Below are 27,306 nucleotides of genomic sequence, written 5' to 3' on the forward strand. Positions count from 1 at the left end.
TGTCTTGTTCCTGATCTTAGAGGAAATGCTTTCAGTTTTTCACCATTGAGAATGATGCTTGCTGTGGGTTTGTCATATATGGCCTTTATTATATTGAGGTAGGTTCCCTCTATGCCCACTTTCTGGAGAGTTTTTAATCATAAATGGGTGTTGAATTTTGTCAAAAGATTTTTCTGCATCTATTGAGATGATCATTTGGTTTTCCTTCTTCAATTTGTTAATATGGTGTATCACATTGATTGAATTGCGTATATTGAAGAATCCTTGAATCCTTGGGATAAATCCCAGTTGATCATGGTGTATGACCCTCTTAATGTGTTGTTGGATTCTGTTTGCTAGTATTTTGTTCAGAATTTTTGCATCTGTATTCATCAGTGATATTGGTCTGTAATATTCTTTTTTTGTAGTATCTTTGTCTGGTTTTGGTATCAGGGTGATGGTGGCCTCGTAGAATGAGTTTGGGAGTGTTCCTTTCTCTGCAGTTTTTTAGAAGAGTTTGAGAAGGATGGGTGTTAGCTCTTCTTTAAATGTTTGATAGAATTCACCTGTGAAGCCACCTTGTCCTGGACTTTTGTTTGTTTGAAGATTTTTAATCACAATTTCAATTTCATTACTTGTGATTGGTCTGTTCATATTTTCTATTTCTTCCTGGTTCAGTCTTGGAAGGTTATACCTTTCTAAGAATTTGTCCATTTCCTCCAGGTTGTCCATTTTATTGGCAAAGAGTTGCTTGTAGTGGTCTTTTAGGATGCTTTGTATTTCTGCGGTGTCTGTTGTAACTTCTCCTCTTTTGTTTCTACTTTTATTGAGTTGAGTCCTCTCCCTCTTTTTCTTGAGTCTGGCTAATGGTTTATCAATTTTGTTTATCTTCTGAAATAACCAGCTTTTAGTTTTATTGATCTTTGCTATTCTTCTCTTTGTTTCTATTTTTTAAATTTCTGCTCTGATCTTTATGATTTCTTTCCTTCTGTTAACTTTCGGTTTTGTTTGTTCTTCTTTCTCTAGTTCCTTTAGGTGTAAGGTTAGATTGTTTATTTGAGATATTTCTTGTTTCTTGAGGTAGGCTTGTATAATTATAAACTTCCCTCTTCAACTGCTTTTGCTGCATCCCATAGGTTTTGGATCGTCGTGTTTTCATTGTCATTTGTCTCTAGGTATTTTTTGATTTCCTCTTTGATTTCTTCAGTGATCTCTTGGTTATTAAGTAGTGTATTGTTTAGCCTCCATGTGTTTGTGTTTTTTACGTTTTTTTCCCTGTAATTTTTTTTTTTAATTTTATTTATTTATTTATTTATTTATGGCTGTGTTGGCTCTTCATTTCTGTGTGAGGGCTTTCTCTAGTTGCGGCAAGCGGGGGGCCATTCTTCATCGTGGTGTGCCGACCTCTCACTATCGCGGCCTCTCGTTGCAGAGCACAGGCTCTTAGACGCGCAGGCTCAGTAATTGTGGCTCACGGGGCCAGTTGCTCCGCAGCATGTGGGATCCTCCCAGACCAGGGCTCGAACCCGTGTCCCCTGCACTGGCAGGCAGACTCTCAGCCACTGCGCCACCAGGGAAGCCCTCCCTGTAATTTATTTCTAATCTCATAGTGTTGTGGTCAGAAAATATGCTTGATATGATTTCAATTTTCTTAAATTTACTGAGGCTTGATTTGTGACCCAAGATGTGGTCTATCCTGGAGAATGTTCTGTGTGCACTTGAGAGGAAAGTGTAATCTGCTGTTTTTGGATGGAATGTCCTATAAATATCAATTAAATCTATGCGGTCTATTGTGTCATTTAAAGCTTGTGTTTCCTTACTAATTTTCTGTTTGGATGATCTGTCCATTGGTGTGAGGTGTTAAAGTCCCCCACTATTATTGTGTAACTGTCGATTTCCTCTTTTATAGATGTTAGCAGTTGCCTTATGTATTGAGGTGCTCCTATGTTGGGCGCATATATATTTATAACTGTTATATCTTCTCCTTGGATTGATCCCTTGATCATTATGTAGTGTCCATCCTTGTGTCTTGTAACATTCTTTATTTTAAAGTCTATTTTATCTGATATGAGTATTACTACTCCAGCTTTCTTTTGATTTCATTTGCATGGAATATCTTTTTCCATCCCCTCACTTTCAGTCTGTATGTGTCCCTAGGTCTGAAGTGGGTCTCTTGTAGATAGCATATATATGGGTCTTGTTTTTGTATCCATTCAGCAAGCCTGTTTCTGTTGGTTGGAGCATTTAATACATTCACATTTAAGGTAATTATCGATATGTATGTTCCTGTTACCATTTTCTTAATTGTTTTGGGTTTGTTTTTGTAGGTCCTTTTCTTCTTTTGTGTTTCCCACTTAGAGAAGTTCTTGTAGCATTTGTTGTAGAGTTGGTTTGGTGGTGCTGAATTCTCTTAGCCTTTGCTTGTCTGTAAAGCTTTTGATTTCCCATCGAATCTGAATGAGATCCTTGTCGGGTAGAGTAATCTTGGTTTTAGGTTTTTCCCTTTCATCACTTTAAGTATATCCTGCCACTCCCTTCTGGCTTGTAGAGTTTCTGCTGAGAAATCAGCTGTTAACCTTATGGGAGTTCCCTTGTATGTTATTTGTCTTTTTTCCTTTGCTGCTTTCAATAATTTTTCTTTGTCTTTAATTTTTGCCAATTTGATTACTATGTGTCTCCATGTGTTTCTCCTTGGGTTTATCCTGTATGGGACTCTGTGCACTTCCCGGACTTGCGTGGCTATTTCCTTTCCTATGTTAGGGAAATTTTCGACTATAATCTCGTCAAATATTTTCTCAGGTCCTTTCTCTCTCTCTTCTGGGACCCCTATAATGCAAATGTTGTTGCCTTTTAATGTTGTCCCAGAGGTCTCTTAGGCTGTCTTAATTTCTTTTCATTCTTTTTTCTTTATTCTGTTCTACAGCAGTGAATTCCACCATTCTGTTGTCCAGGTCACTTATCCGTTCTTCTGCCTCAGTTATTCTGCTATTGATTTCTTATAGTGTTTTTTTCATTTCAGTTATTGTATTGTTTATCTCTGTTTGTTTGTTCTTTAATTCTTCTATGTCTTTGTTAAACGTTTCTTGCATCTTCTCAATTTTTGCCTCCATTCTTTTTCCAAGGTCCTGGATCATCACTATCATTATTCTGAATTCTCTGTCTGGAAGGTTGCCTGTCTCTACTTCATTTAGTTGTTTTTCTGGGGTTTTATCTTGTTCTTTCATCTGGTACATAGCCCTCTGCCTTTTCATCTTGTCTATCCTTCCGTGAATGTGGTTTTTGTCCCACAGGCTGCGGGATTGTAGTTCTTCTTGCTTCTGCTGTCTGCTCTCTGGTGGATGAGCCTATCTAAGAGGCTTGTGCAAGTTTCCTGATGGGAGGGACTGGTGGTGGGTAGAGGTGGGTGTTGCTCTGGTGGGCAGAGCTCAGTAAAACTTTAATATGCTTGTCTGCTGATGGGTGGGGCTGGGTTCCCTCCCTGTTGGTTGTGTGTCCTGAGGCAACCCAACACTGGAGCCTACCTGGGCTCTTTGGTGGGGCTAATGGCAGACTCTGGGAGGGCTCATGCCAAGGAGTACTTCCTAGAACTTCCACTGCCAGTGTCCCTGTCCTCACGGTGAGACACAGCCACCCCCCGCCTCTGCAGGAGACCCTCCAACACCAGCAGGTAGGTCTGGTTCAGTCTCCTATAGGGTCACTGCTCCTTCCCCTGGGTCCCGATGCACACACTACTTTGTGTGTGCCCTCCAAGAGTAGAGTCTCTGTTTTCCCCCAGTTCTGTCGAAGTCCTGCAATCAAATCCTGCTAGCCTTCAAAGTCTGATTCTTTAGGAATTCTTCCATGGGCAGAAGACAAGTCATTTTTCTTGGAGGACTTATTCAGCCCATGTAGGTGACAAGTGCTTGTTCCATAGCTGCAGTGCTAGTGATACCAGTGGCATAGGTGGTGGCAGAAGGTTCTTGCTACTCTTTGGTAAGGAGAAAGAATGGGGGTGGGATGGGGTATGAAGGGGAAACAGCTCTTATATTTCTTTAGCTACTTCACTGTCATCTGAAGCATGTTACTTCTTGCTGTCCACTAGCTCACTTTAAAGATGTAGATAAAAACTCTTAGAAATCAGAGAGAGATTACACTGTGCCTGTTTAAAATATCCCCTTGTCATATACTATGAACTAAATTATATGGGATTTGGTTAACACATACTGTAATACTCAGGTATTTGTCCCAAACCTTCTGGAGTGAGATTGATCTTGCTACTTCATTCCCTCGAATCAAGTCTGGTGACTTAGGTAGTCCTCAGTTCCAAGGCTCTCAGAGGTGTGATATTATAAAAAATATACCTGATCTTTGTCTCTGGTTCCTGGTAGAGAGTTTTGAAAACCTTAGAATTTCCTGAGTGATAGAAAGAAGTCTCTAATGAGGTATTAATGGTGGGACTCCTAGGTAGCTTCGGAATGGGACTGGTCACCAAAAAGACCAAGCACATGATTAGAGGATTGGGACTTTAGCTGTCCAAACTCCTGGGAGGGGAAGGAGGCTGGATATTGAGTTCAATCACATGGTCAGTGGTTTAGTCCACTGACCATGTCTACATGAGACTGCCCCCAAAACTCTGGACACCAAAGCTCAGTGTAGCTTCCTGATTAGTAGCACAATGATGAGGGTGACATGCCCTGGCCTCCCAGAGAGAGGGCATGAAAGCTTTGTGCTCCTTTCTAGACCGTGCCCTATGGGTATCCTTTAAAATGAAACTGTAGTAGTTAGGTATAGCATTTTCCTGGGTTCTCTGAATTGTTTTAGAGAATTATTGAACCTGAGAGGGGTCATGGGAACCCCTGAATTTGCAGCCAGTTGGTCAGAAGTGTGGGTAGCCTGGGGACCTCACTTTTGCCTGGTGTCTGTAAAGGCAGTCTTGTGTAACAGTGAGCCCTACACCTGTGGGATCTGATGCTGAATCTGGGTGGTTAGCATCAAATTGTATTGAAGTACACCTAGTTGGGGGTGAAACAAAACAGGTAGCTCATGAAAATATTTCTTTTCTAACTTTCTTTCTTCACTTCTGGCTGTATATAATTCCCTCTACATAAGCCACCCCCTACCCTCCCCGTGCACACTTCCAGGATTTGCTATTTCTTCTCATAGAATAAACAAACTCCAGTCTTCTTTTCTTGTGTCTAAGAAATGTTGCAGTGTTGGTTATCACAGTAAAGTTTAGTGTGGCTTCTTCCACACAGCTCTACAGAGAGAACTTGGCTTAAAAGAGACAACTTTGATCTCAGCAAGTGGAATGGCTCCACAAGAGGCTGGTGTGGGGTAGGCACAGCAGTGGTTGGGATAGGGTAAACTGTGGTTCTATGCATAAAAGAGGGATTTTTACAGTCTGGTTAATTTTGTCCTCAACTATTTGAAGTCAAACATGCCTTACCACCACAAGGATGATTTCTTATCCCTCCAAATAAGAAATTTATATTTCTTCTAACCTTGGCCTTATTATGTCAGGGGAGAATTTTTCCTCTCCCTGCCTGCTATGGACTGAAAGTTTGTCCCCACCTGCTCCCCCAAATCATTATGTTGAAACCCTCATCCCTAATGTGATGGTATTTGGAGATGGAGCCTTTGAGAGCTAATTAGGTCATAAGGGTGGAGTCCTCATGATGGGATTAGTGCCCTTATAAGAAGACAGAGGAGATAGCTTGCTTCCTCTCTCTTTGCTTTCTGCCATGTGAGGATACAATGAGAACGCATCAGTCCACAAACCAGAAAGTGGGCTCTCATCAGACATCAGATCTGCTGGCACTTTAATCTTGGACTTCCAGCCTCCAGAACTGTGAGAAATAAATATTTGCTGTCAAAGCCACCCAGTCTATGGTATATTTGTTATAATGGTCGCGTGAACTGACAAAGACACTGCACTTAACAGTATTTGCACCTGAAATAACAGAAAATAACGGTGTCAAGCCCAAATATCTTTTCCTTTAATATTAATGTCTACTCACTAGGGATTTAGTGTTTGTGGTAGAAGTTTTGATCCATTTATTCATGAAGACATAATAGAATTAAAATTAGACCAACCCACTTACAGAAATACCAAAGCTATAGGTGATTCAATCCTCTTTCTTAAAAAACAAGTTTATCTGTTTCAAAATTTTATTTAGAAAATTTACTTTATTTAAAATGTGTAAATAATATGTCACATGATATAAAATTCTAGACATAGTAGATTTAAAAATAGCATAATGGAAAATATAAATATCCATTTTATTTTCCTATGTATATCTTTTATGCATTTATTTTCTTTTCCTAGGTTTGTATTTTTCTTTATTGTCCAATCTGATTCATACTTACAGTAAAAACATTTTAAATATCATAGACAGGTATAAGGCAAAAAGTAAAAATTCCCTTCTCTCCATTTTCCTCAGATATTGGTGAATATCCTTCTAAACTTTCAATCACATGGATATATTTTTTTACATAAATGTTTTCACATTATATGTGTTGTTCTGTAACTTGCTTTTTACACTGAACACTGTCATGGAAATCTTTCATGATAGTGCATTTAGAGCTAGTTCATTCTTTTTAATGGTTGTACTGTATTCCTTGATGTATAGCTATATATTTAGCTAGCTCCCTCATGATGGCTATTTAAGGTGTTTCCAACATTTTATTAATAAAAACAAAATGTTGATAGCTTATTTTGACAAATGTAGTTATTATATTAACTTACATATCCTCACACCCCTCTTCTCCTTAGGATCTGGTCACTGTACAGCTTGCCCTTTATTTTATACTTGTGCACTTGTGCTTTTGAACAACTGCTGGGTATTAGTGTTTTCCATGGATACTTGGCTTTGATTACACTGTTACTAAATGTGCTTTTGCTTTTGTCTAGTTAAAAAAATTCTGTGTCCCTAATGATGTTCAGTAAAGAACAGATATGACTATTTTAAAGTGGTTACGTTGTTTTCCAGGTTAAGTAAATATTTCAACTAGGAGAGTAAATATTTTTAAATTGGAGTGTGGATATTTCTTTTTTTTGGGAGTGTGTTCTTAATGAATTGAATCTCATATTGGTGGTATTACAAGGAGTGTGTAATGAATTTCTGGGTCTTAAGACTTCACCCTGTCCTAAAAGGCAAAGGAAATTTCCAAAGTTTTTATCTTAGCAATACAGCATAGTGAAATAGAGGAGGGGTGCAGTGAAGAATGGATGCTTGCTTTTGTCATTAGCTTATTAGTGAATCCCAAGATACCAGGCTTCCTGCAGCTTGTTTCAGAGGTTTTTCAAGTATCCCTTTTAAAGATTAAAAAGAATTAAAGATCCCTATCTGACTACAGTTATCATTTATCTATTCAATATATAGATAATGAAGATACCGATAGGATGCTGTCATCTACTTTAATAACTGTGTTGTCCTTGATGGGTGTCCAACTCAGATAGACTGGGAATTAACTAGCTTAAGGCACTACCTCTCCTTAATTTTGTCTTAGGGCTTGGTAAAACTTAGTTAAAAAGATATGAATGAGCTTTAAAATAATTTCCAAGCTACCTTTAATAACAGAGTCATTCTCATCTTCCTTCATTATTCATCTCAGACCTTCCAAGAGGAAACTTGCTATTACTGAATGCCAAAAGCAGCTTGTAGGAGGAGAAGTTATGCAGTAAGGGGGTAAAAAAAGCCCTGCAAAAATATTTTTTCTTCATCATTGGAAAGGGAAGAGGGAAAGTGAACAAGGGATAGAAACAAACCAATAAATACAATGTAAATAGTTTCATAGAGAGTTATTTATATTTTGGCAAGCCTCTCTATCTACTATGATCCCCAAGTTTTCTTTTCAGAGAAACTATGATGCTGATAATAGCAGTGTTTACTCAAAAGATATAAATATCCTAAGATATTTGGTAATACTTGCTCTAATATTGCTCTATCCATCCACATTATATGAAGCCACCAAGAGAAGCAGTCCCCTGCAAATAGTCTTCCAGGCTGTCTTCACAGTCTTCACAGCTTAGATTCCATCTGAATGCTGCCATGAAAGATGTTGCCGGCATATCCAGGAGTGTGACTATGGGCTGACTTAAAGCTCTTCTCTTAAAGGCCTTTTCCGGTGGCACTGGCAGATAGATGCACTGTCATCTGGCTGAGGAACAAGTTCCATTCCATCACGTATTTCGGGTTTGCTGGTCTGGCGCTCAGCGTATTTCTGGAATGTGTTTGAAGGCAATGGAAAGATTAGTCCAAACTTCATTCCACTGAATCCTCCCCGCTCCCTTCATGCTATTGTTTCTAGTGGCTATGTATCTTCAGACTAAAACTAAAGGTCTGGTTTATCTCAGTCCTAAAGTTACCTTTTAACTTTAGTTATTATAGGCACTAGTATGATATTTCATAATCTAGCAAGGAGCCCCATCCACTATTTTATGTATAGGAAAGAAGCCTCTTGTAACGGGATGTCCCTACTTGAACAACAGCACCTCTCGAATTCATCCTCCATGTGTTAATGAATAATTAACTTTGCTGAATATTCAAATCAGTGAACAAAGATGATAAGCATCTCACAATAAAGTTGGTAGTTTCACACATCCTTCCCTTTAGGCCTGTAGTCACACACACTTTGTAAATGGCGACAGGCCTGTGAAATGTCTCTCCTTTTTGGCCACTGACTGAAATATTCCTATACATTGGATTTTTCAGTTCAGTGGTTCCATGTACCAGGAAGCTGTACATTCCTGGTCCTGGGTCAAATCCAACAAAATAGTGACATGTGTACATGAACCTAATTAATATTTCAGAGGGAGACACTCCTATCATTAAAATTACAGCCAGACTAGCAGAGGGAAAAGAACTCATTTAAGGAAAAGGCTGCTTCTAATAAATGGTGTAATTAATCATTTTAATTTTTCTGTGAGAGGGTAGTAGCCTCAGGCATCTGAGGAAATTTATTTTTTTCCTGCCTCACAGAAAAATAAGTTTAGGTTAACAACAAAAACATAATTTCTTATTTTTCTCTTCTGGCTAAATTTTACTGAGTAAAACACAAGTTAATTATACAAAGAACCAATCCTTGAATTCTTGGAAGTACAGTAAATATCTGTACTTCAGAATTCAGCCCTAAGGTTTTAGATTATAAATAAAGCTGACCCTTAAACAATGTAGGGGTTAGGAGTACTGACCCTCGGCACAGCTGAAAATCTGTGTATAACTTATAGCTGGCCCTCCATATATGTGATTCCTCAGTATGCATGGTTCCATGTCCGTGGGTTCAACCAACCTTGGATTGTGTAGTACTGTAGTATTTACTACTAAAAAAAATCCACATGTAAGTGGACCTGCACAGTTCAAACCCATGTTGTTCAAGGGTCAACTGTATTTTTCATTTGTTTGTTTTATACAACAAATTAAATATTTGTTTTCCATCCTGTACTGATAGCAAAAGCGTGGCTCTTACGCAGTAAGGAGAACAAAGAGGTAGATATTTTGAACAGAAAGAGATGTTAATGATCTCTAGTCCAACCCTCCTATTTTCCATATGAGGAAAGATGTTCTCTGAGGTTCCGAGATTTTAATCTATATTTGTAATGGCGCTAAGCATTGTTTTTCATAATACTGAATGGAGATAAAAATATGGAGGCCACAAAGGGACTTAGCACTATCTTTCTATAGGCTGGTGCCTCAGCATAGCCAGAGTTCCACAGGCTGACTGACTCTTGAACCCCTCCAGGAAGCAAGCATTCAGGCCATGCATTTGGTCTGAGGACACTCAACCAAGCAGATGGATCCTCTGAACTGACCTGTAGTACTCTGTAATAGTAGCAGTAAAGCCTGTGGGGCTGTAGCAGATTCCTAGCAGTCAACTGCCCTTCTTTTGCAATCTTCTTGGCTTCTTCATCATTTTCCTGAAAAGTTTAAAAAGAAACAATGAATGAAGATTACTCCTGTGACTCACAAAGAAAGCTAATTGTGAATGTGAGGTAGGGCAGATGTAGGGTTGAATGTGAACAGCATGGGAGAGATGAAACATAAAAATATAACTTAAGGGCTTCCCTGGTGGTGCAGTGGTTGAGAGTCCACCTACCGATGCAGGGGACACGGGTTTGTGCCCCGGTCCGGGAAGATCCCACATGCCGCGGAGCGGCTGGGCCCGTGAGCCATGGCCGCTGAGCCTGTGCGTTCGCAGCCTGTGCTCCGCAATGGGAGAGGCCACAACAGTGAGAGGCCCGTGTACCGCAAAAAAAAAAAAAAAAAAAGAAAAAAAATATATAACTTAAGAATGAGGTTATGGAAATAGACAAAGTACTTTCCTAGAAATCTCTGCTATAAAGAAATAATCATATAATCATACCTGTCTGGATCCCCCCTGTCCCAGTGCAACAACCCACATACAGCCCCTATCGTGACTATCTTGGTACTTTCCTAGCTACCCAGGAAGTTAGGGCTCATCATCTGTTCCCCTAATCTAACCCTCTCTGCCTGATATTAAAATACAACTAAAATAGAATGAATTAGTTTTTATAACATCTCTTAAAAGCTCCATTTAAATATGTAGTCTGAGCCAAAAAGTTGTTGTAAAATGGTACCTATGAAAGACTATATTATTGTTGTAATAAAAAATTCAGTTATTAGTACCCATAGGTTGTTCCTTCAGTACCAGGAATAGTCAGCATTCCTAATTATACTTTTAGAAAATAGCTAATATTCTATCATGCTGCCCACAGGAAAAGCCACTTGCAAGCAATTCTGACTCTTTATAAAGGGTCACAAAAATATTCTGCCTCAGGGGCACCCAGTTATTTCCATAGCCACATTGCTTCTCAGAAACAAAATAAAGTCTTACAATGGAAGGGTAAATTTTATAATTTCACAATAAAACACAAGAGCTTTTTAATACTTTTCCTTTTTTAAAAAAAGAGTTCTTATTTTATGGGAAACTTGTGATTCATTAAGAACTTGTTATCCAGAGAAAACCATAATTCGAAAAGATACATTCACCACAGTGTTCATTGCAGCACTATTTACAATAGCCAGGACATGGAAGCAACCTAAATGTCCATTGAGAGAGGAATGGATAAAGATGTGGTACATATATGCAATGGAATATCACTCAGCCATAAAAAAGAACAAAATAATACCATTAGCAGTGACATGGATGGACTTAGAGATTGTCATACTGAGTGAAGTAAGTCAGAGAAAGACAAATATATGATATCACTTATATGTGGAATCTAAAAAAAATGGTACAAATGAACCTATTTACCAAACAGAAATAGAGTCACAGATATAGAAAACAAACTTATAGTTACCAAGGGGGAAAGCTCATAGTTACCAATGGGGAAAGAGTCAGGGGAGGGATAAATTGGGAGATTGGAATTGACATAAAATAGATAACTAATAAGAACGTACTGTATAGCATAGGGAACTCTACTCAATACTGTGTAATGACATATATGGGAATAGAATCTAAAAAAGAGTGGATATATGTATATATATAACTGATTTACTTTGCTGTACAGCAGAAAGTAACATAACATTTGTAAATCAACTATACTCCAATAAAAATTAATTTAACAAAGAACTTGTGCCTTTTTTTCTAACTGGGGAAAACAAAAGGGTACCATAATTGCTTTAAATGTTTTCTTGTGCATAAAGCACTTTAACCCTGGTCTTTTTAATCTGTAATTTGCATTTGGTGTGTGTAATTTGCATTTGGTATGTGTGCATGAATAAGGATACTTTAGAAAAATCTATATTCTATATAACACTGGACTTCAAGTCTTCTAAAAATCCTCAAACATATTGATAGAGGGTATTCAAAATTGTTCTGATATTGATTCTTCAGATATTTCAAGGGAACAAAAATTTCACAAAATAACGTTTCTTTTGACTAAATTATGTCAAATTAAATTATGTTATGATGGAACTCGTGTAACTAATACTGGTGAATTTGTGATTGCCTAAAGAAACTAAAATGGCAGAAAGCATACCTTGGCCCATTCAACTTTCTCTAGTAGATCACTAAGATTTCTTTTAATTGGAACATAATGTTTCCAAGGCTTTAGGGCCATATAGAAATGTTCATAATATGGTGAGTCCTGCTTCAGAACCAAACTGTCACCAAGCATGAGGTATGGATATCTATAAGCAGCCACAGTCCCATCCACATTCACTTGATACTTGTACTAAAAGATTAAAACAAACATAAACAAAAATTTTAACAGTCATTTGTTTCACTTCTGCTTCTTGTCAACACTGTAACATTAAATATAAAGAAGTTATTTCCCAACTTTAGTATTTACAAGTTTTATATTTTATTTTGTAACACACATCTTCTCTTTGTATTAAAATCATAAGTATCATTTAACAGGTCAATTTTAAGAAATACAACACATTTAAAGATAATAAATAATTTTAGAAAATAGGAATACCTATTTCAACTATGTCTATGTAATGGGAAATTCAGATTTCTGTAACCAGGTAAGAAAACTATTTCCAAAGCTCTATATTTAGTAAAGCTTAATATTGATAACAATTTACACTTTCATTTATTTCATTTTTTCCTTATACCCATGTTAGTATAAAAAAGGAAGGCATTATTATCTCAAAGTTCAGTTTTAGAGTTGAGGAGACAGAAGCCTGGAGAAGACTAAGGACTAGTGTGATGCTGCTGACACAGTATGGACATATTTGTTGGATTAATAAACTTTGATTTACATTTAAAGTCACTTTTCATTCAATTATAATAATGTGAAGCAGATGTTATCATCTCCCTCTCTTTTTTTTTTTATTAATGATAAAATTTGTTTCAGAGATATTTATAAACCTCTATTCTATGAGCCCAAATCCCATGCTCTCTTCATTATATCACACTGAGAGGAACAGGATATACTAACAGATTTGGTAATTACTTTTTTCTTAAATAATTGGTACCAAGGACTTTACCAGCCAGTCAGATTTTGTCACACTGTCACACCTCTATCTCCTTTGAGCCTTATACGGTGCTCTGAAGGAGCTAGGCAGGCTCACACATGTTAGTGGCGAGAAGTGCTAAGAGATGAAAGCCCCACAGTTAGTGGCAGAGGCAGGACTGAAGGCAGGACTTGAACCCCATTTTACTAGCATAGAATTCATACTCTTTTTATTTACAAGATCGTTTTATGTAAAAGACATTTATATTCCCAGTTTATTAAAAAAAATACAAAAAAGAGAAAAACAGGGAAATATACCAAAACTCTAGGTTAATCCTTGTACTGTATTTTGAGTATTAAATACAGTTCTGAGCTATTTGTTAGACAAAGTTAACAACAACAACAAACAAAAAAGAAACTGCATGAGTTTCATAATTCCCTATGCCTGATAAGAAAGTGTGTGTTGGGTCACAAGATGGGAGAAATGTGCCCAACCCCGGCTATTTGGTTGACCTTTAATACAAGTTTATCACTTCATATCTATCCAGGAAGACTTAATTGCATACCTTAAAGAAGTCAAAGAAACCTATCAATTTAGCTTTTCCAAGCTCCTTTTCTTTTTCTTGGAAGAAGAAATATCCTGTAATTCCTGCATCTAGTAGCTGTGGATTATCTTTGGACAGCTGCACCAACTGGAGCCTCTCCTCTCGGCTATCTCTACCTCTAAAGAAAGCTTTCTCTGTTTTATTGATCCAGGAAGGTCCTAGAGGTTTGAGACCATAAAAAAATACAATTATGATTTTGACATTTTTATATGATGGTAAGTATAATCACCTTTAATCTACCTTTGTCATTTAAGATGCTAAAGCTCTTTTATCATCAACACATCTAAAGTAAATGTTACTTTCGAAAAATATGCTCTAATTTTATCCTTTAGTGTACTAGTGAGAGGTCACTCAAAAAGTGGAGTTTCTATTGCATGACATAAGGAATTATCCAAAATAATGCTGGATCAAGTTCAAAGCAAAAAGAGATTCCATGACTTGGCTCACTCATCAAGGCATTAGTTTCTTCCAACTTTTGTGCTTCACAAAAAAAAAGAGCTAGGCTTTTGTTCTTAGAGTGACTAAAACAAAGTAGAGAATTAAGTAACATCCACACATCTTTAATTCTTAGGTTGCTCAGAATTTTGAGCATATCACTTTTGAATACAGTGAAGAATTTTTCTAATATGTTGTTAAATGCAAATAAGTTTTGTATAACTTAACTATGTATATATATTTATATCCTCTCTTTCCTGGGAGGGAAATAATCTGGAAGAATTAATTTAGCTCTCTTTCTATTATTCTAAAAAGAAGTCATTAGTTAACACCTGTCAGTGTTCTAAGGGATAAATCATAAAACATAGAAACTGTTTTCTATGTTTCAGTAAACAGTAAACAGGAATTTACTGTTATCAAATAAAAAGTAGGTCAGTTTCCATTTCCCATTACCTTTAGAGAGTTTACAAGGAGTCTCTAGACTTGTCTACTAAATAAGTCCACTAAACTGCTCTAAACAGAAATAGAGACTTATTAAGACAAGGCAGGGTTTTTTTCTACTCAGGGAGTTCGGTTTAATGAAAAGGTGTGTAGTACCATAAACCTAAGGCCATCAAATAGGAGGAAAGGAATTCAGATTGTAAAGGATCAAGAGAGGTAGAAAGAGGGAAGAGAAGAATTTCTTATGGTGCTGGAGGTTGTAATATCCAAATTATACTGTTATCACAATTCTCTTACATATGAATATAATTTTATGTTTTTCAGAACTCTCTCTCATTTCATCCAGCAATATAAAGGCACTGGAGTCAGAATTAAGTTAAGTGATAGTTTTACCAAATATGTATTTTCAAATGGTATTTACAAGTGACCAACTCAAAGGAGACTCAGTTACAGTAGGTTCTAGACATTATTAGCCTAATCCACATATCTTTAATTTCTGGATTAGAAGAATCCTAAACAAAAACCACTTTAGAGTTTAGAGTGCTGTTTTTCTTTTTTCCTGGCTAGAAAATAAGAACAATGGTTATTTAAATATATTCACATACCCTCTCTGATTGAACATTCCTTTCACCTTTCTTACTTCTAAGCTTTTTCTTAGAGAATGACTTTTACCTGTATTTCCTTGAATAGAGAGAAGATCATTTGTAACACCCCTCATAGCTTCAAGTGTGGAGTGGGTGATGTCATATGTTGGAAGGATAACATCTCGTGAATCCAGAGAGCCACACCATGAAATGATAGGTAAAGGGCCAGGGGTTTCATTGACTTTTCGATGCTCCAAAGGCCAATCTCCAAGATTAACATAAAATTCTAAATCTGGGAGAAGGACCTAAATAAACAAAAGAATGCTTATCAGTGCTGGGAAGACCTCAGTCTTTGGTAGTAAATGCTTCAGTTCTTTGGCTTTTAAAATATTTCTGATAAAACTGAAATTTGAAAATAGTAGAAGAGAGAAGGATGCCTCTCAGTCATCAGTAGTATCAGAAAATCAAGGGTGAGGATTGTACATGACAATTCACTTGAGCAGGAGTTAGCTACCTCTGTTCAGAGGTGACATTTAAAACTGTTGTGTATTATAGATATGGAAACTGTGTAGAAAGGTGTGAATGAGTGGCTTCAAGCACCTTTTCTGCCAGCTGCTTAAGTGAGAATCTACAAAGTTAGACCCAAGCCCTTGTTTTCCTTCACTACCAAGCGTTTTTATAACATCTATGTTTGTTTCTGGAATCTGCTATCCATTTCTATCTCCATGGTCAATGCCTCAGCTTAGGCCTTTATCATCTCTTACCGAGATTGTTGCAATAGTTGTCCCTTACTAGATGTTCTGATTCTAGCCTCTCCCCACTCTAATCTGCTCTCCACATTACTGTCCAAATTTCTAAAACCCAAATTAATGTTACTATTAAGCTTAACAGAAATTTAAGCCTATAGGACAAGGTCTAAACTCTCTGGCTGGAATTCAGGCCCCATTCTCTTACTCCAGCTTAGCTCTGAATCCATCTTCCATCTGCCCGTGTACCAGAAAACTTTAGTTACTCTCTGAAAATGCCACCCACTTTAATACGTAATTCTCTTCACCTAGAATGCCCTTCTCCTACTTATTCACTTGGCAGTCTCCTTTCTCATCCTTCACACTCAGAGCTAATGTGACCTCCTCTATGACTCGCCTTCCTCAGACATTTTAACCCTGGGTACCTACTTTTCTTATGGGCCTATCGTGTTGTGGTACAATTACTTGTTTGTATTTACATCCCATCCTCACTTCTGAATAACAAAAACAAGTTCCACTAGAGTGAGCTGTTCAAAGACCAGAGGTGAATCTCACTTATGGTAGGTCTCCTTTCAGTCACTGGGCAAAGAATCTGGAACAAAAGGGAAGGGCAAAGGGATATGACTATTCACCTTAGTGCTTCCCTGTTATCATTTAGTAGCTCATTAGTAAGCTCCACATCAGAAGTTCTCACTGTAGAGCAGGATTTCTCAATCTTGGCACTATTGATATTTTGGTGTGGATAATTCTTTCCTGTGGGTGCTGTCCTGTGCATTGTAGAATGATTAGCAGAATCCCTGGCCTCTACCCACCAGATGCTAGTAGCAACTCCCCAGTTGCGATAACCAAAAATGTCCCTAGGCATTGCCAAATTCCTCTAAGGGGAAAAATCATTCCTAGTTAAAAACCACATGAGTACAAGATACAGAAATACAGGGCAGAGTGGACTGATGGTAGCCCAGGAAGAAAGAACCGCCTTTAGGATCAGATGCCCATAATATGCTCATATGCTCATACGGTGGGCTGATGGGGAGATAGGAGGCAACTGTTACTTAAAATAAGAATTGATTGCAGCCCTACATTCCATGTGCTTGGGAAATTGTATAACTTACATCAGGAAAGCTGGCTTTTGATTTAGAAAACTACCTTGATGGTCTTTCTGGGTGAAAAAGGTAAAAAATGCCCATCCTCATCCTTTACTCTGCATAATCAGGAACAAGAAAGAACAAAAGGCAGTTTGAATTGCTCTGCTTAAGAGGAATTTATAGGAATTTGGCAAATGTGGAAAGAGGGGCTGAATAGAGGGATTGGGGGAGGAGTTGCTGGGGATGTGGAGAAGTCTTTTGAAAGACAGAAGCCCCAGTCATATTTAGTAAGAAGCCAAGACTTGAAAATCAAGGACAGCCAGTGAGAAATTCCCAGAGGCAAGGATGACTGAGAGTCTGATTAACACAGGGATGTCTATTTTTAAATGTTAGGATTTTTGTTTTGTTTTGTTTACTCTGCATTGGCACAAAATAACCTCTCTCAGTTACCCCAACATTCAATAAAGTGTGCAATGCACTTAGGATAAAACAAGGAAAATGTATGCACTTAGGATAAAACAAGGAAAATGTGTCCTCAGTTCAACTTATTCTGAGGTGACAAGAAGAAAATTGCTGTAGAAAGTGAAATCTGAATGGAAGGAGTATTCAGCTCCTTGGGAGAGCACTATATGGCCTACTTACCTGGGATGGGGGCTCAAGCCATTTAACTTAAACATTAAAGGAAAGAGATATCCATAAAGGTGAAGAACTTATGAGCACTCAGGTGGCAGACAGATGCACATTTTCAAGCCTGGAATCCATTTCCATTCTTTACCATTATTATTCTAAGAATTAAATGTTACAAATAAATAATTAAACTATTTTTAGAATCAGTGAATTCATTCTCATACCTTTCTTGCCAGTGACAGCAAAATCTCATCTGAGAACATTTTGAAGTCTGTGTATTTCCCTAAAGATCTCCGGTAGATTAGGTTACTGAGAATCGTGTAATGAACAATAGCACCCCTCTCATCCCCAAACCTTTTTGGAACTTCGTTTAGCATCTGCTGGAGATTGATGCTGGGAAAAGAAGCAAAATCTTTTGCAATCTGTGGCTCCTTGGCTGGACAAGACAGAGTTTTCTGCCAGGCCTGAGGATCCTCTTCTGGACACTCACAGTACTCATGGTACACTGGTCCTAAGGAAAGCAAAACACATACAATGCCAAGTTCCATTAACATGCACTGCAACACAGGAAGTTGTTTCTGCCCCTGCTGTGAGCATGGGATGACTTCTTGGTAAATTCTAAGATTATCCAGACAGGGAAAATCTGCCCTAAACAAATCAGTGGTAAAAGTAGTAATGTCAGAGTCTTGTGCTCCCACCTTCTATCCCCCTTTCATGCCACCCTAGATAACCTAGTATAGCATATGCTCTCTCCCAATATAAGCTACTCTCAGTCAATTGACTGAAAAATTTATTTCTAATGAGTTATAAATGGCTGATGAGCATAAAACAACTTACCTTTTAACAAGGAAAAAGAGAATGTATTACTTTTTAGGCATGATTATGTAGTAGGGGTGGTGATTTTTTAAGACAAGATGAGTTCTCTTCCTCTGAGTCCCTAAAACTACCTCCATCATCACATCTCAAAGAGGAAATATGAAACCTAAGGGCATCTTGCAGTGTAATTTTAAAGTGGCCAGACATAAGTATAAAACTATTCTTAAGACTCATTTAAAAAAGAATTTATGCAGAATTTATATATTATTTCAAAATATATCCATATTTATTTTAATATAAAAATAATTTTTTAAAGTTATTCAATTTTCTTGAGCATTTCTACTTCAGACAAGTAATAGGGACCAATTCACCCTCCTACCTGAAACTACCAAAAAACAGATAAAATATATGAAATAACATTGTTTTTAAGACATTAGACATCAGGCAATGGACAATGAGTTTGAGAGATGAGAAACAAATGAGGTAAACCCTACAGCTCCTAAAGCTTACTGCCTAAGGGAGTTTCTAGGCTGTGGAACATGGAGGAGGAATCCAGGTAGACCCCAGCAGTCTCACTGAGTTGAGGAGACAAGAGCTGAAAGTCCAGTGAGATCAAGGCAGCTAAAAGTTGTAGGACATACTCACGGCACAGAGAGGACTCCAGAGATCTGTACAGGTTCCCTTCAAATATTTAAGGCATACTGACAAATATATATGTTTGAGGAAACTATCCAAGGCAGAGAAAGGACCATCCATAAGGATTAGAGGCAACACTACCCATTGTTCATACAGGGCTGGGAATAGTGCCTATTCATACAAGCCAGACTGGAAAGCATTCTAATTCACAGAGGTTGGATAGAGTATGCAGAGATGTATTGCCTGAGTAGTAAGGAATAATTAGCCCTAGACTAAACATGGCTCTGGGCCTGCCTAATAAATTGTAAGAGAAAATTTGAAGGATCAAACTAATTCCAAATAACTTAACTGCATCCTAGAGAAAAGCTCAAGAAGATGAGAAAGCATCAAGCAATGAAGAATACACTGGATGGAATTAAATGACAAATTGGGCATTATAGAAGAAAAGATTAGTGAACTTAAAGATATAGCAATAGAAACTATACAAAACGAAATGGAGAAAAAACATATTTTTAAATGAAAAGAGCATAATTGAGTCGTGGGATAATTTCAAGTTTAATGTATGGGTAATTAGAATTCTTGGAGGAGAGCTGGGGTAGAACAGAAAAAATATTTGAAGAAATAATGGCCAATTTTTTTCTGGATTTAATGAAAGCTATAAACCCAAAGATCCACAAGCCCTAAGCACAAGAAACATGAAGAAACCTACACCAAAGCACATAATAATCAAATTGCTCAAAAAAAAAAAACTGATAAAGAGAAAACCTTTAGCAGAGGATCAAAGATATAGATGATGGAAGATTTATCATGGGAAATAATGCAAGTGAGAAGACAGTGGAACAGTATATTTCAAGTATTAAAAGAAAAAAACCTGTCAACCTATAATTTTTGAAAGACATCTGTCTTTCAAAAATAAAGGCAAAATAAAGACTTTTTCAGATATCCAAAAGCTGGAAGAACTAATCATCAGTGTTCTCACATTAAAAGAAAAGCTAATGGGAATCCTTCAGGTAGAAGGCAAATGGTACTAGATGAAAATATGTATGTATGCAAAAGAATAAAGAGTACTAAAAATGGTAACTACTCCAGTAAACACACAAGATTTTTTTGCTTGTCATTTAAATCGCTTTAAATTACTTAGTTTTTCTCTCCCTTAAAATATCAAGTTAAATTGAGCTCCAGAAGATACATATATAACATTTACCCTGTTGCACATGACTTTAAGGTCATCATAACGCATTCTGAAAGCCATGGAGTCTACTCATAAGGCTGGCTCTAGTTTATGTAATAATTACTTACCTTTCAAAATATAGGGAGACTGAGCGACATGTTCATCACCATAAAGGACCTCTATCTTCAGCCCTTCACTGACAGTTTCATACATCCTATATCGCATCAAAAATGTCCCATCATTCCTGTCCAAAGGTTTAGGGATGTGAATCCGAACTAACTCTTTAGGTGAGAGAGATTTGATTACTACTTTGAATAGTGTTTGGCCTGAAAGAAAAAAAAATTATAAGTAATTCTACTATTTCATGGTTATTTTGTTTTACTAAGTATTGGGTAAGTGTCTTTATGCAGAAGTTATATTTTCAGTACTATCAATGGTAAACAAAATTATTTTAGTTTGGAAGATCCTTGAGGCCAGGAACTACGTTTGATTTATGTCTCAAAACGAAGGATCTGATTCAACATTTGATTCCTTAGTCATTCAATAAGATTTATTGAGTGAATAAAATTACTGAATAAAATAATTCTTAAAAAAACAAGGAAGAGATTAATTTTTTGCCTATTTGATCTTTTCTCCTTTGGGTAGGTTTAAAAGCCCAGGTAGTTAAAAATCCATAAACTTTTAGGATGACATAGCTCTAAGGCAATCTAACTTACTCCTTATAAAGTATGCACAAGCTTTCTTTGTAAATCATTTTAATACCTAATAAACCTCAATTCTGAAGAAATTTCCCTTTTATTAACCCAAATTTCAAGCTATACTTCCAAGCCCATTTCCTTAAGTAGAGAGAGATTATAGCTAGTTACTAGACTCTGCACAAATGCAACACACTCATACGTACACACAAACTCACATACCTTTGTAAATGCTAGAGTTTACTTCTCTAAATTTGTTTCCTCAAGTTGAAGTGAAACAGTTATACTAGGACGATCTACTAGGATGATCTAACAACCTTTTCAAATCCAGAATTCTGTGGGTTTTCTTTTCCAGAATAGACAATACCTATTTAGCAAACTTTCCCTTCTCTTTTTGCAGTATATTAGCTGACTTTTCAGGCTTTGAAACATACTGTTGCAGGAATAAATGTTGGGACTTCTTTCTTCAGAGAGTACAGTGGACATACCTGCACTCAGTACAGATCTGATCCTCAGGAGCTTTAAGAATAATGATCAGTTAATGTCTTAACCACAGTTAATCACCTATCAAAGGAATTGTTAAAAAAAAAGTGGTGAATCCTCTGAAATACACAGTCCTAGTAAACAATAATTTGTGATCAAATAGTCTTTCATCTCACACTATCATATTTCATAATATTCAAATATTAAGCATATTTTTGTTTTTTTAAATTAATTTTTATCGGAGTATAGTTGCTTTATTTTTTGATTTTATTGTATTAAGCATATTTAACATATATTTTTGAAATTACTGAAGAAAAAAGTTTGTTCCTCCTATTCTTAGTTTCTAAATCTAGTGAGTGATGTTTCTACTTTTTTTGATCTTCAAGGGTTTCATTTTTTCTTGTGGGTCAGAAAAAAATGTTTCTCAGTCTCTTCAATTTAGTAATAGTAATGTAGTATCTGACATATTGCTACTACATAATTAAGTACCAAACACATGCATTTTAGGATTCTTGAAAGAAGTGTGATAAAATTATGAAAGACATCTGCTAAAAAAATGAACTATAACAGATAAATGTAAGGGATTTATAAAAAAAAAGAGTAATAACTTAATGTGAAATTATTATAAATGTTGGCCAATTACCTGAAATGCTTAATGAAATACGTAAGTTATTGCTTTACGTTATTTCCCGCTTAAGTTTCAGAAAGGCAATGTGGTATGGTAGACTGAAAATCAGGAAGTCAGAGCCTCGAGACTAAAAAGCCATTTCCACCATTCTCTCCCCAGACTGGAAACAGGACAGAAAAGTCTTCTTATCTCCTATCAAACAGTGCTATTCTCCGTAAGTTTATGATTTTTAAATAAACAAAACAGATATAAGACAAGCATATTAATGACTATGTGATATTTTGGAAGGAGCTGGATTTACAAAAGAAAACTATCTCCAAAACACTTATTTTTAAATTGATCACACTAAAATAGAAATAAGCAATTCCAACATCATAAAAGAGAAAATGAGAAGAATGTCATTTCAAATTGCTTCAGATAGAAGGAATGTGAATTCTCATTTGCCCTGGGGGCTAGTATAATGGAACAGAATCAAGCTCAGCTTGAGCTTTTCTATTCCACAAATCCACACTTGTTTAGGAAAGATAGCTAACTGAATGAGAATGCAGTGACTAAAGGTGACAAAAGGAGGTTGGCAGTATCAAAGCCTTACATCATTAGAATCAGAAATTTTGCAGACTTTTGATATAGAAAGAACACATTTTTTAAAAATTTACTTACTTAGCCAGGGGGACTGTGCCAGTCCTTGAGCTTGAGATTTTCACATGCATTTTCTCTTATTTATTTCCTCCAAGAACTTGTGAGGAAGGTATTTGTCACCCCATTTTACAGATCAGGAAGCCAAGGCTCCCTTGAAGAATTGAAGTATATACCTTGCCCAAGGTCTCATACCTATGAGTAGCAGAGCCAAAATTTGCACACAGCTTGAATCTTTCTTCTTTCAAAGCCCATTCTGAATCCAACTTGTCACATTGTGTAATGTTAACATATAGGTTCCCAAAATTCATAGTTGGAGAAATAACCTCTGACATTCCTGGTACAATGGAGTCAGCACCTCCCTTGTTGTTTAGGAATTTTATTAAGGCTCTCTACAGCTGCAACAAAAGTGCTGACTCCATCTGGCCAAGGGAACAGAGTCCCTGAAGGCCAACTTGTTACACCTTGAGGCTAAATGGAAATCCTCCCAAATGTCTGGCTGCCTGCTTACCATGGATACTCTATAGGATCTTAGTGAAAACTGGTTCACAGTGATCATATTACCAGTGATTTGATAAAAGGGAAAGACCATTGAACTAGATATTGAAAGGGTTGGGTATCTGGTTTTGACTCTGATCCTTATCCACTGTAGGGCCACAGGAAAGACATTTATTTTCACTAACCTGGTTTCTTATAGGAAAAGTGAAGAGAATAGTATCTACCCTTCCTACCTCACAGGATGCTTAAGGAGAGCAAATTAAACACGGCACACTTCAAAACACTGAAGTGCTACACAACTAGGAGGTAAGATAAGTTTATGAAGATATCATTACTGATGAAGGTAGAGGATGACTGAGGAGAAAATGAGTACTTGTATCCTGCCATCCTGACATACTCCAACCACCCTCTCTCCACCCCTTCTTTCTTTTCTTCTACAATATTTACTGAGCAACTCTGCCAGGTATTATGTTAGATGCTGGGAATATAACAGTGTCAACAGGTTCTGCCCACATTCATAATAGAAGGAAATAATCTAAGTCAGACGTTAGTGAAAATAAAGAAATAAATCAGTTTTTTTCCACATTCAATGTCACAAGGGATTGAGTAGGATAGTCAAACTCAAGGGATTGAGTAGGATAGTCAAATAACTTAGAAACCCCATTAGGGAATTGTAGATAGAGAGGGAAATTTAGGGGGCTTTGGGAGACCACAGTAAGATTAATGATCACTCAAGAAAGTAATGGGAAAATCCTGAAACAATGTGGGCTTGCTTGACTCATAAAGCAGAACAAGTTGCTTAGCATCAAAGCCAGATTGGCTTGCTTAACAACAAAATCAAGCTAACTTGATTAGCAACAAAATCATGCAACAGAAGCAGGAGACATGCCCCAAAACAATAAAACAATAGTAGCATGAGACCTACATCCTGCCCAGGGAGCTCAGTAAGTTAATGACCCCCAAAACATGCTTTTTGCCTGATGCCCTAAAAACAATAAAACAATAGTGGAGAATAAGGCCTACAACCTGCCTAGTGGTGTCATCAAGTTAATGACCCCCGGCACATGCTCTGTGCACACACAAAAAAACAATCATTTATGGAAATGTGACATCTACCCAAGAGAGACAAAGAAGGTCTTCTCCCCATCCCCTGTCTTCCTTTGATTATAAAACTGTAACCCACTAAGCACTCAGGGGAGAGCAACTTGCCTGCCCACTTGTAAGCTTCACAAGTGTTCTATTCTAATTAATCACTTCTTTATCTATCACTTTGCCTTTTGCTGAATTCTTTCTGTGTTGAGACATAAAGGACCAGGCTCCTTGGAGCCCCCTGAAACGACACCTATCAGTTTCAAAAGGGCATGGACATTTTTCATAAATATTTTTTAAAAATTACATTTTCTAACTGTTGAAACTCATTTTTGCACATTAGATTTGTAAATGTTTAAGACTCTTCATATGTTGGGAAAATTACTTTCCAGAAACATTTGACCAATTGTGCTCCCACCAGCAGAGGATGAAGGTCATTAGACGTCTGAGAGTATCTCATTAGCAGCTTTGAGTATTACCACTTAAAATTTTTTTGCCATTATTTTTAGATTAAAAAATGGAATTTTATTTGAATGTATAGTTATTTCATTAAAAGTAAGATTAACAGTATTTCCTTTTGGATCATGTAACTTTCCTTTTTCATGTATAAATTAATTTTTTCCTTAGTTTTACATCTTCTTTTCTTTCTAAAGTCCTCCCCCATTTATAACATTATAAAATTAATTTTAGAAAACAAAGAAAACTATAAAGAAGAAAATACACCCCATGGTGAAAGACTGAATCTGGGTTTAAGAAACTTTTTTTCTGATCCTTAGGGCCATGGAGAGTCTTCCTAAAACTGAAAAAAAAAAAGTACTCAGTTTTCCACAGGCAGCGGAAGGGGCACTGGGTATTCTGATTGTCTCTGTTGATAAAACAGGGTGCCAGTTAGCAAGACATAATTTAGACATAAATTATCAAATCCTGACTGGCAACAACTTGAAACTAGCGGGACAAGTTGTAAGACGTTGCAAAGGTAAGATATTAAAGAGAACGTGGGAGGATGGGCAGAAGGGATTCAGGACGATATCCACCCTCGGTAGAGGTAAAACCTAATGCGTTCTGAGTTTCGCTAATTCTTGCAATCTGCTTTCAAGGACTCAAAACTCTAAGAAAATAACCTAATCTGCAAAACTGCCTCCTTTCTGCCTACTGCTCTGATATTTCCTTTGTGTAGGTGGGAGCTGTTTCAAACCCATTAGGCCTAAGCAATGTAAACCGATCCGATTCTTGGGCTTCACTCAACACGTGAAGGCACTCCCTCCAAGCTGTAACAGATCAGACAACTAGTCAGGGGTGGAAAGACCATCTCCAACTTGAAACTCACACTGCATTCACTAACACCCTGGGCGCCATCCATTCGGAATGTCAGTCCTTGCACGTTAACTAAGGAAGGGCCCTCGGAGTTCATTTATTCATTCAGCAGACTCTTGTTGCAACTGCCTCCCGCCTTCGGGTCCGGGGACGGGTAGAGAAGAGGAAATGACCGGACTCGGGGGAAGGACGCCACGCCGGTGGCGGGCGGATTCCCGAGAGGCGCAGTCGCGGCGGGGACGCGCGGCGGGGACGGAGGGGAGCGGGCAGCGGAGCGAGGGAGGCCCGCGGCCGAACGCTACCTGGGGGCGAGCGAGTGAGGTTTTGGCCCTCCGAGTTGACGGCCTGCAGGTAGAAATAGCGGACGGGCAAAACGACGCCCGCCCGCAGCCCGGGCCCCCACACCAGGCTCTGCGGAGCGCTGACCGGAGCCTCGGGGGCCCCCGCGGCCACGAGCAGGGCGAGCTGCAGCGGTAGCAGCGGAACCAGCGGGAGGCGGCGCATGGTCTCCGGGCCGCTGCGGTCCAGCTCGGCTGCGGCGGGGAGGGTATGGGAGCGCGGCGGGCTGGAGCTGGGCCCACCCTGGGGCGGGCTGTGCGCCGCCGCCCGCCGTCCCGTCTCCGGCCCCCTTCCGGCCGGAACGCGAGGGCGCGCCACAGGCGACTGCGTCGGACGCTGCGGAGGGTCCGCGAGGGACTCGTCACTTCCCCCACCCTCCCACCCCCAGCCGCGCAGACACTGAGACCAGGGTGCTTGAGGCTGCACCCGGCCCCCACCTCTGGTTGCTGTAGTTTGGCACCTGTTTAGTGGAAACTGTCTTTTGAAGGCCGCAAACACAGTAGTGATTGCTAGGGGACCAGAGAAAAGGCCCAGCGGCGAACAGCTTTGAAGAGTTTAGGGAAATGCCTTCAAACAAGGAATTTCACTGGGTTTACAAGACGCTGAGCAAATATCACTCCCCTGATCCCCTACAAGGCCAAATCTCCCAGCCCTTTTGTTCACATCAGCACCAAATTTTATTACCTATCTCTTGTTTGTTTTCTGCTCAGCAGTCTCCCTCACTGGACTGTGACTCTCATTCTCCCTAATCCCCTAACCCTAAATTCCCTTCTTTCAACAAGTGTTTGCTGAGCATCCACTGAGCTTGGGCCAAGCCTCAAGTGAGGAGCCAGGAGCTGGGCACTGGAGTAGCAGAAGTCACGGTTGAGGCTGGTGGGTGAGCGTCACCTCAAAGTCAGAAGCTGCTGTCCCCTGTAATTGATGAGGAATGATTGGTCTTGATTACTCCTCAGATGCTGAAAGTTGGATCTGGGAAGAGACTGGCAAGGGCCCAATTAGCGGGAAGCCACTGTCTGCCTCTCTTTTCAGACCATTTCTATATTAGTTAATTATTTTTCCTTCTTTTACCTGTTCATGGTTTTAATCTATTGAAAGGAAATAAAAGTTCTTGGCAGGCTGGGTGAGCCAGGGAAAATTCACGTACCAGTATGGACACAGGATTTCTTTCTTTTTTTAAAATTTATTTATTTATTTATGGCTGCGTTGGGTCTTCATTGCTGCACGCAGTCTTTCTCTAGTTTTGGCGAGCGGGGGCTACTCTTCGTTGCAGTGCACGGGCTTCTCATTGTAGTGACTTCTCTTGTTGTGGAGCATGGGCTCTAGGCACGCAGGCTTCAGTAGTTGCAGCATGCAGGCTCAGTAGTTGTTGCTGCTGGGCTCTAGAGCCAAGGCTCAGTAGTTGTGGCACACAGGCTTAGCCGCTCCATGGCATGTGGGATCTTCCCAGACCAGGGATCAAACCCCTGTCTCCTACTTTGGCAGTGGATTCTTAACCACTGCGCCACCAGGGAAGTCCCTGGAACTGAGACTGCATCCTCCTGATAGTTTCTTAATCCAGAGTCACCAAAATCAGGCCCTTGGGCTGCTCAGCATTCCTG

At 38.4% G+C, this 27,306-nt stretch overlaps 1 protein-coding gene across 1 annotated transcript; it reads right to left on the minus strand.

Moving 5' to 3' along the window:
* Positions 1 to 8,055: 8,055 nt before the first annotated feature.
* On the minus strand, positions 8,056 to 25,873 carry POGLUT3 (protein O-glucosyltransferase 3). Its single transcript, XM_007452469.1, has 8 exons — positions 25,672 to 25,873; positions 20,155 to 20,352; positions 17,628 to 17,914; positions 15,034 to 15,250; positions 13,447 to 13,643; positions 11,960 to 12,154; positions 9,770 to 9,874; positions 8,056 to 8,181 (listed from the first exon to the last, which is right to left on the minus strand). The coding sequence occupies exons 1-8, from the start codon at positions 25,871 to 25,873 to the stop codon at positions 8,056 to 8,058; spliced, it is 1,527 nt and encodes a 508-aa protein (XP_007452531.1).
* Positions 25,874 to 27,306: the final 1,433 nt, after the last annotated feature.

Source organism: Lipotes vexillifer, unplaced genomic scaffold (genome assembly GCF_000442215.2).
Source record: "Lipotes vexillifer unplaced genomic scaffold, Lipotes_vexillifer_v1.1 scaffold162, whole genome shotgun sequence".
Taxonomy (NCBI): domain Eukaryota; kingdom Metazoa; phylum Chordata; class Mammalia; order Artiodactyla; family Lipotidae; genus Lipotes; species Lipotes vexillifer.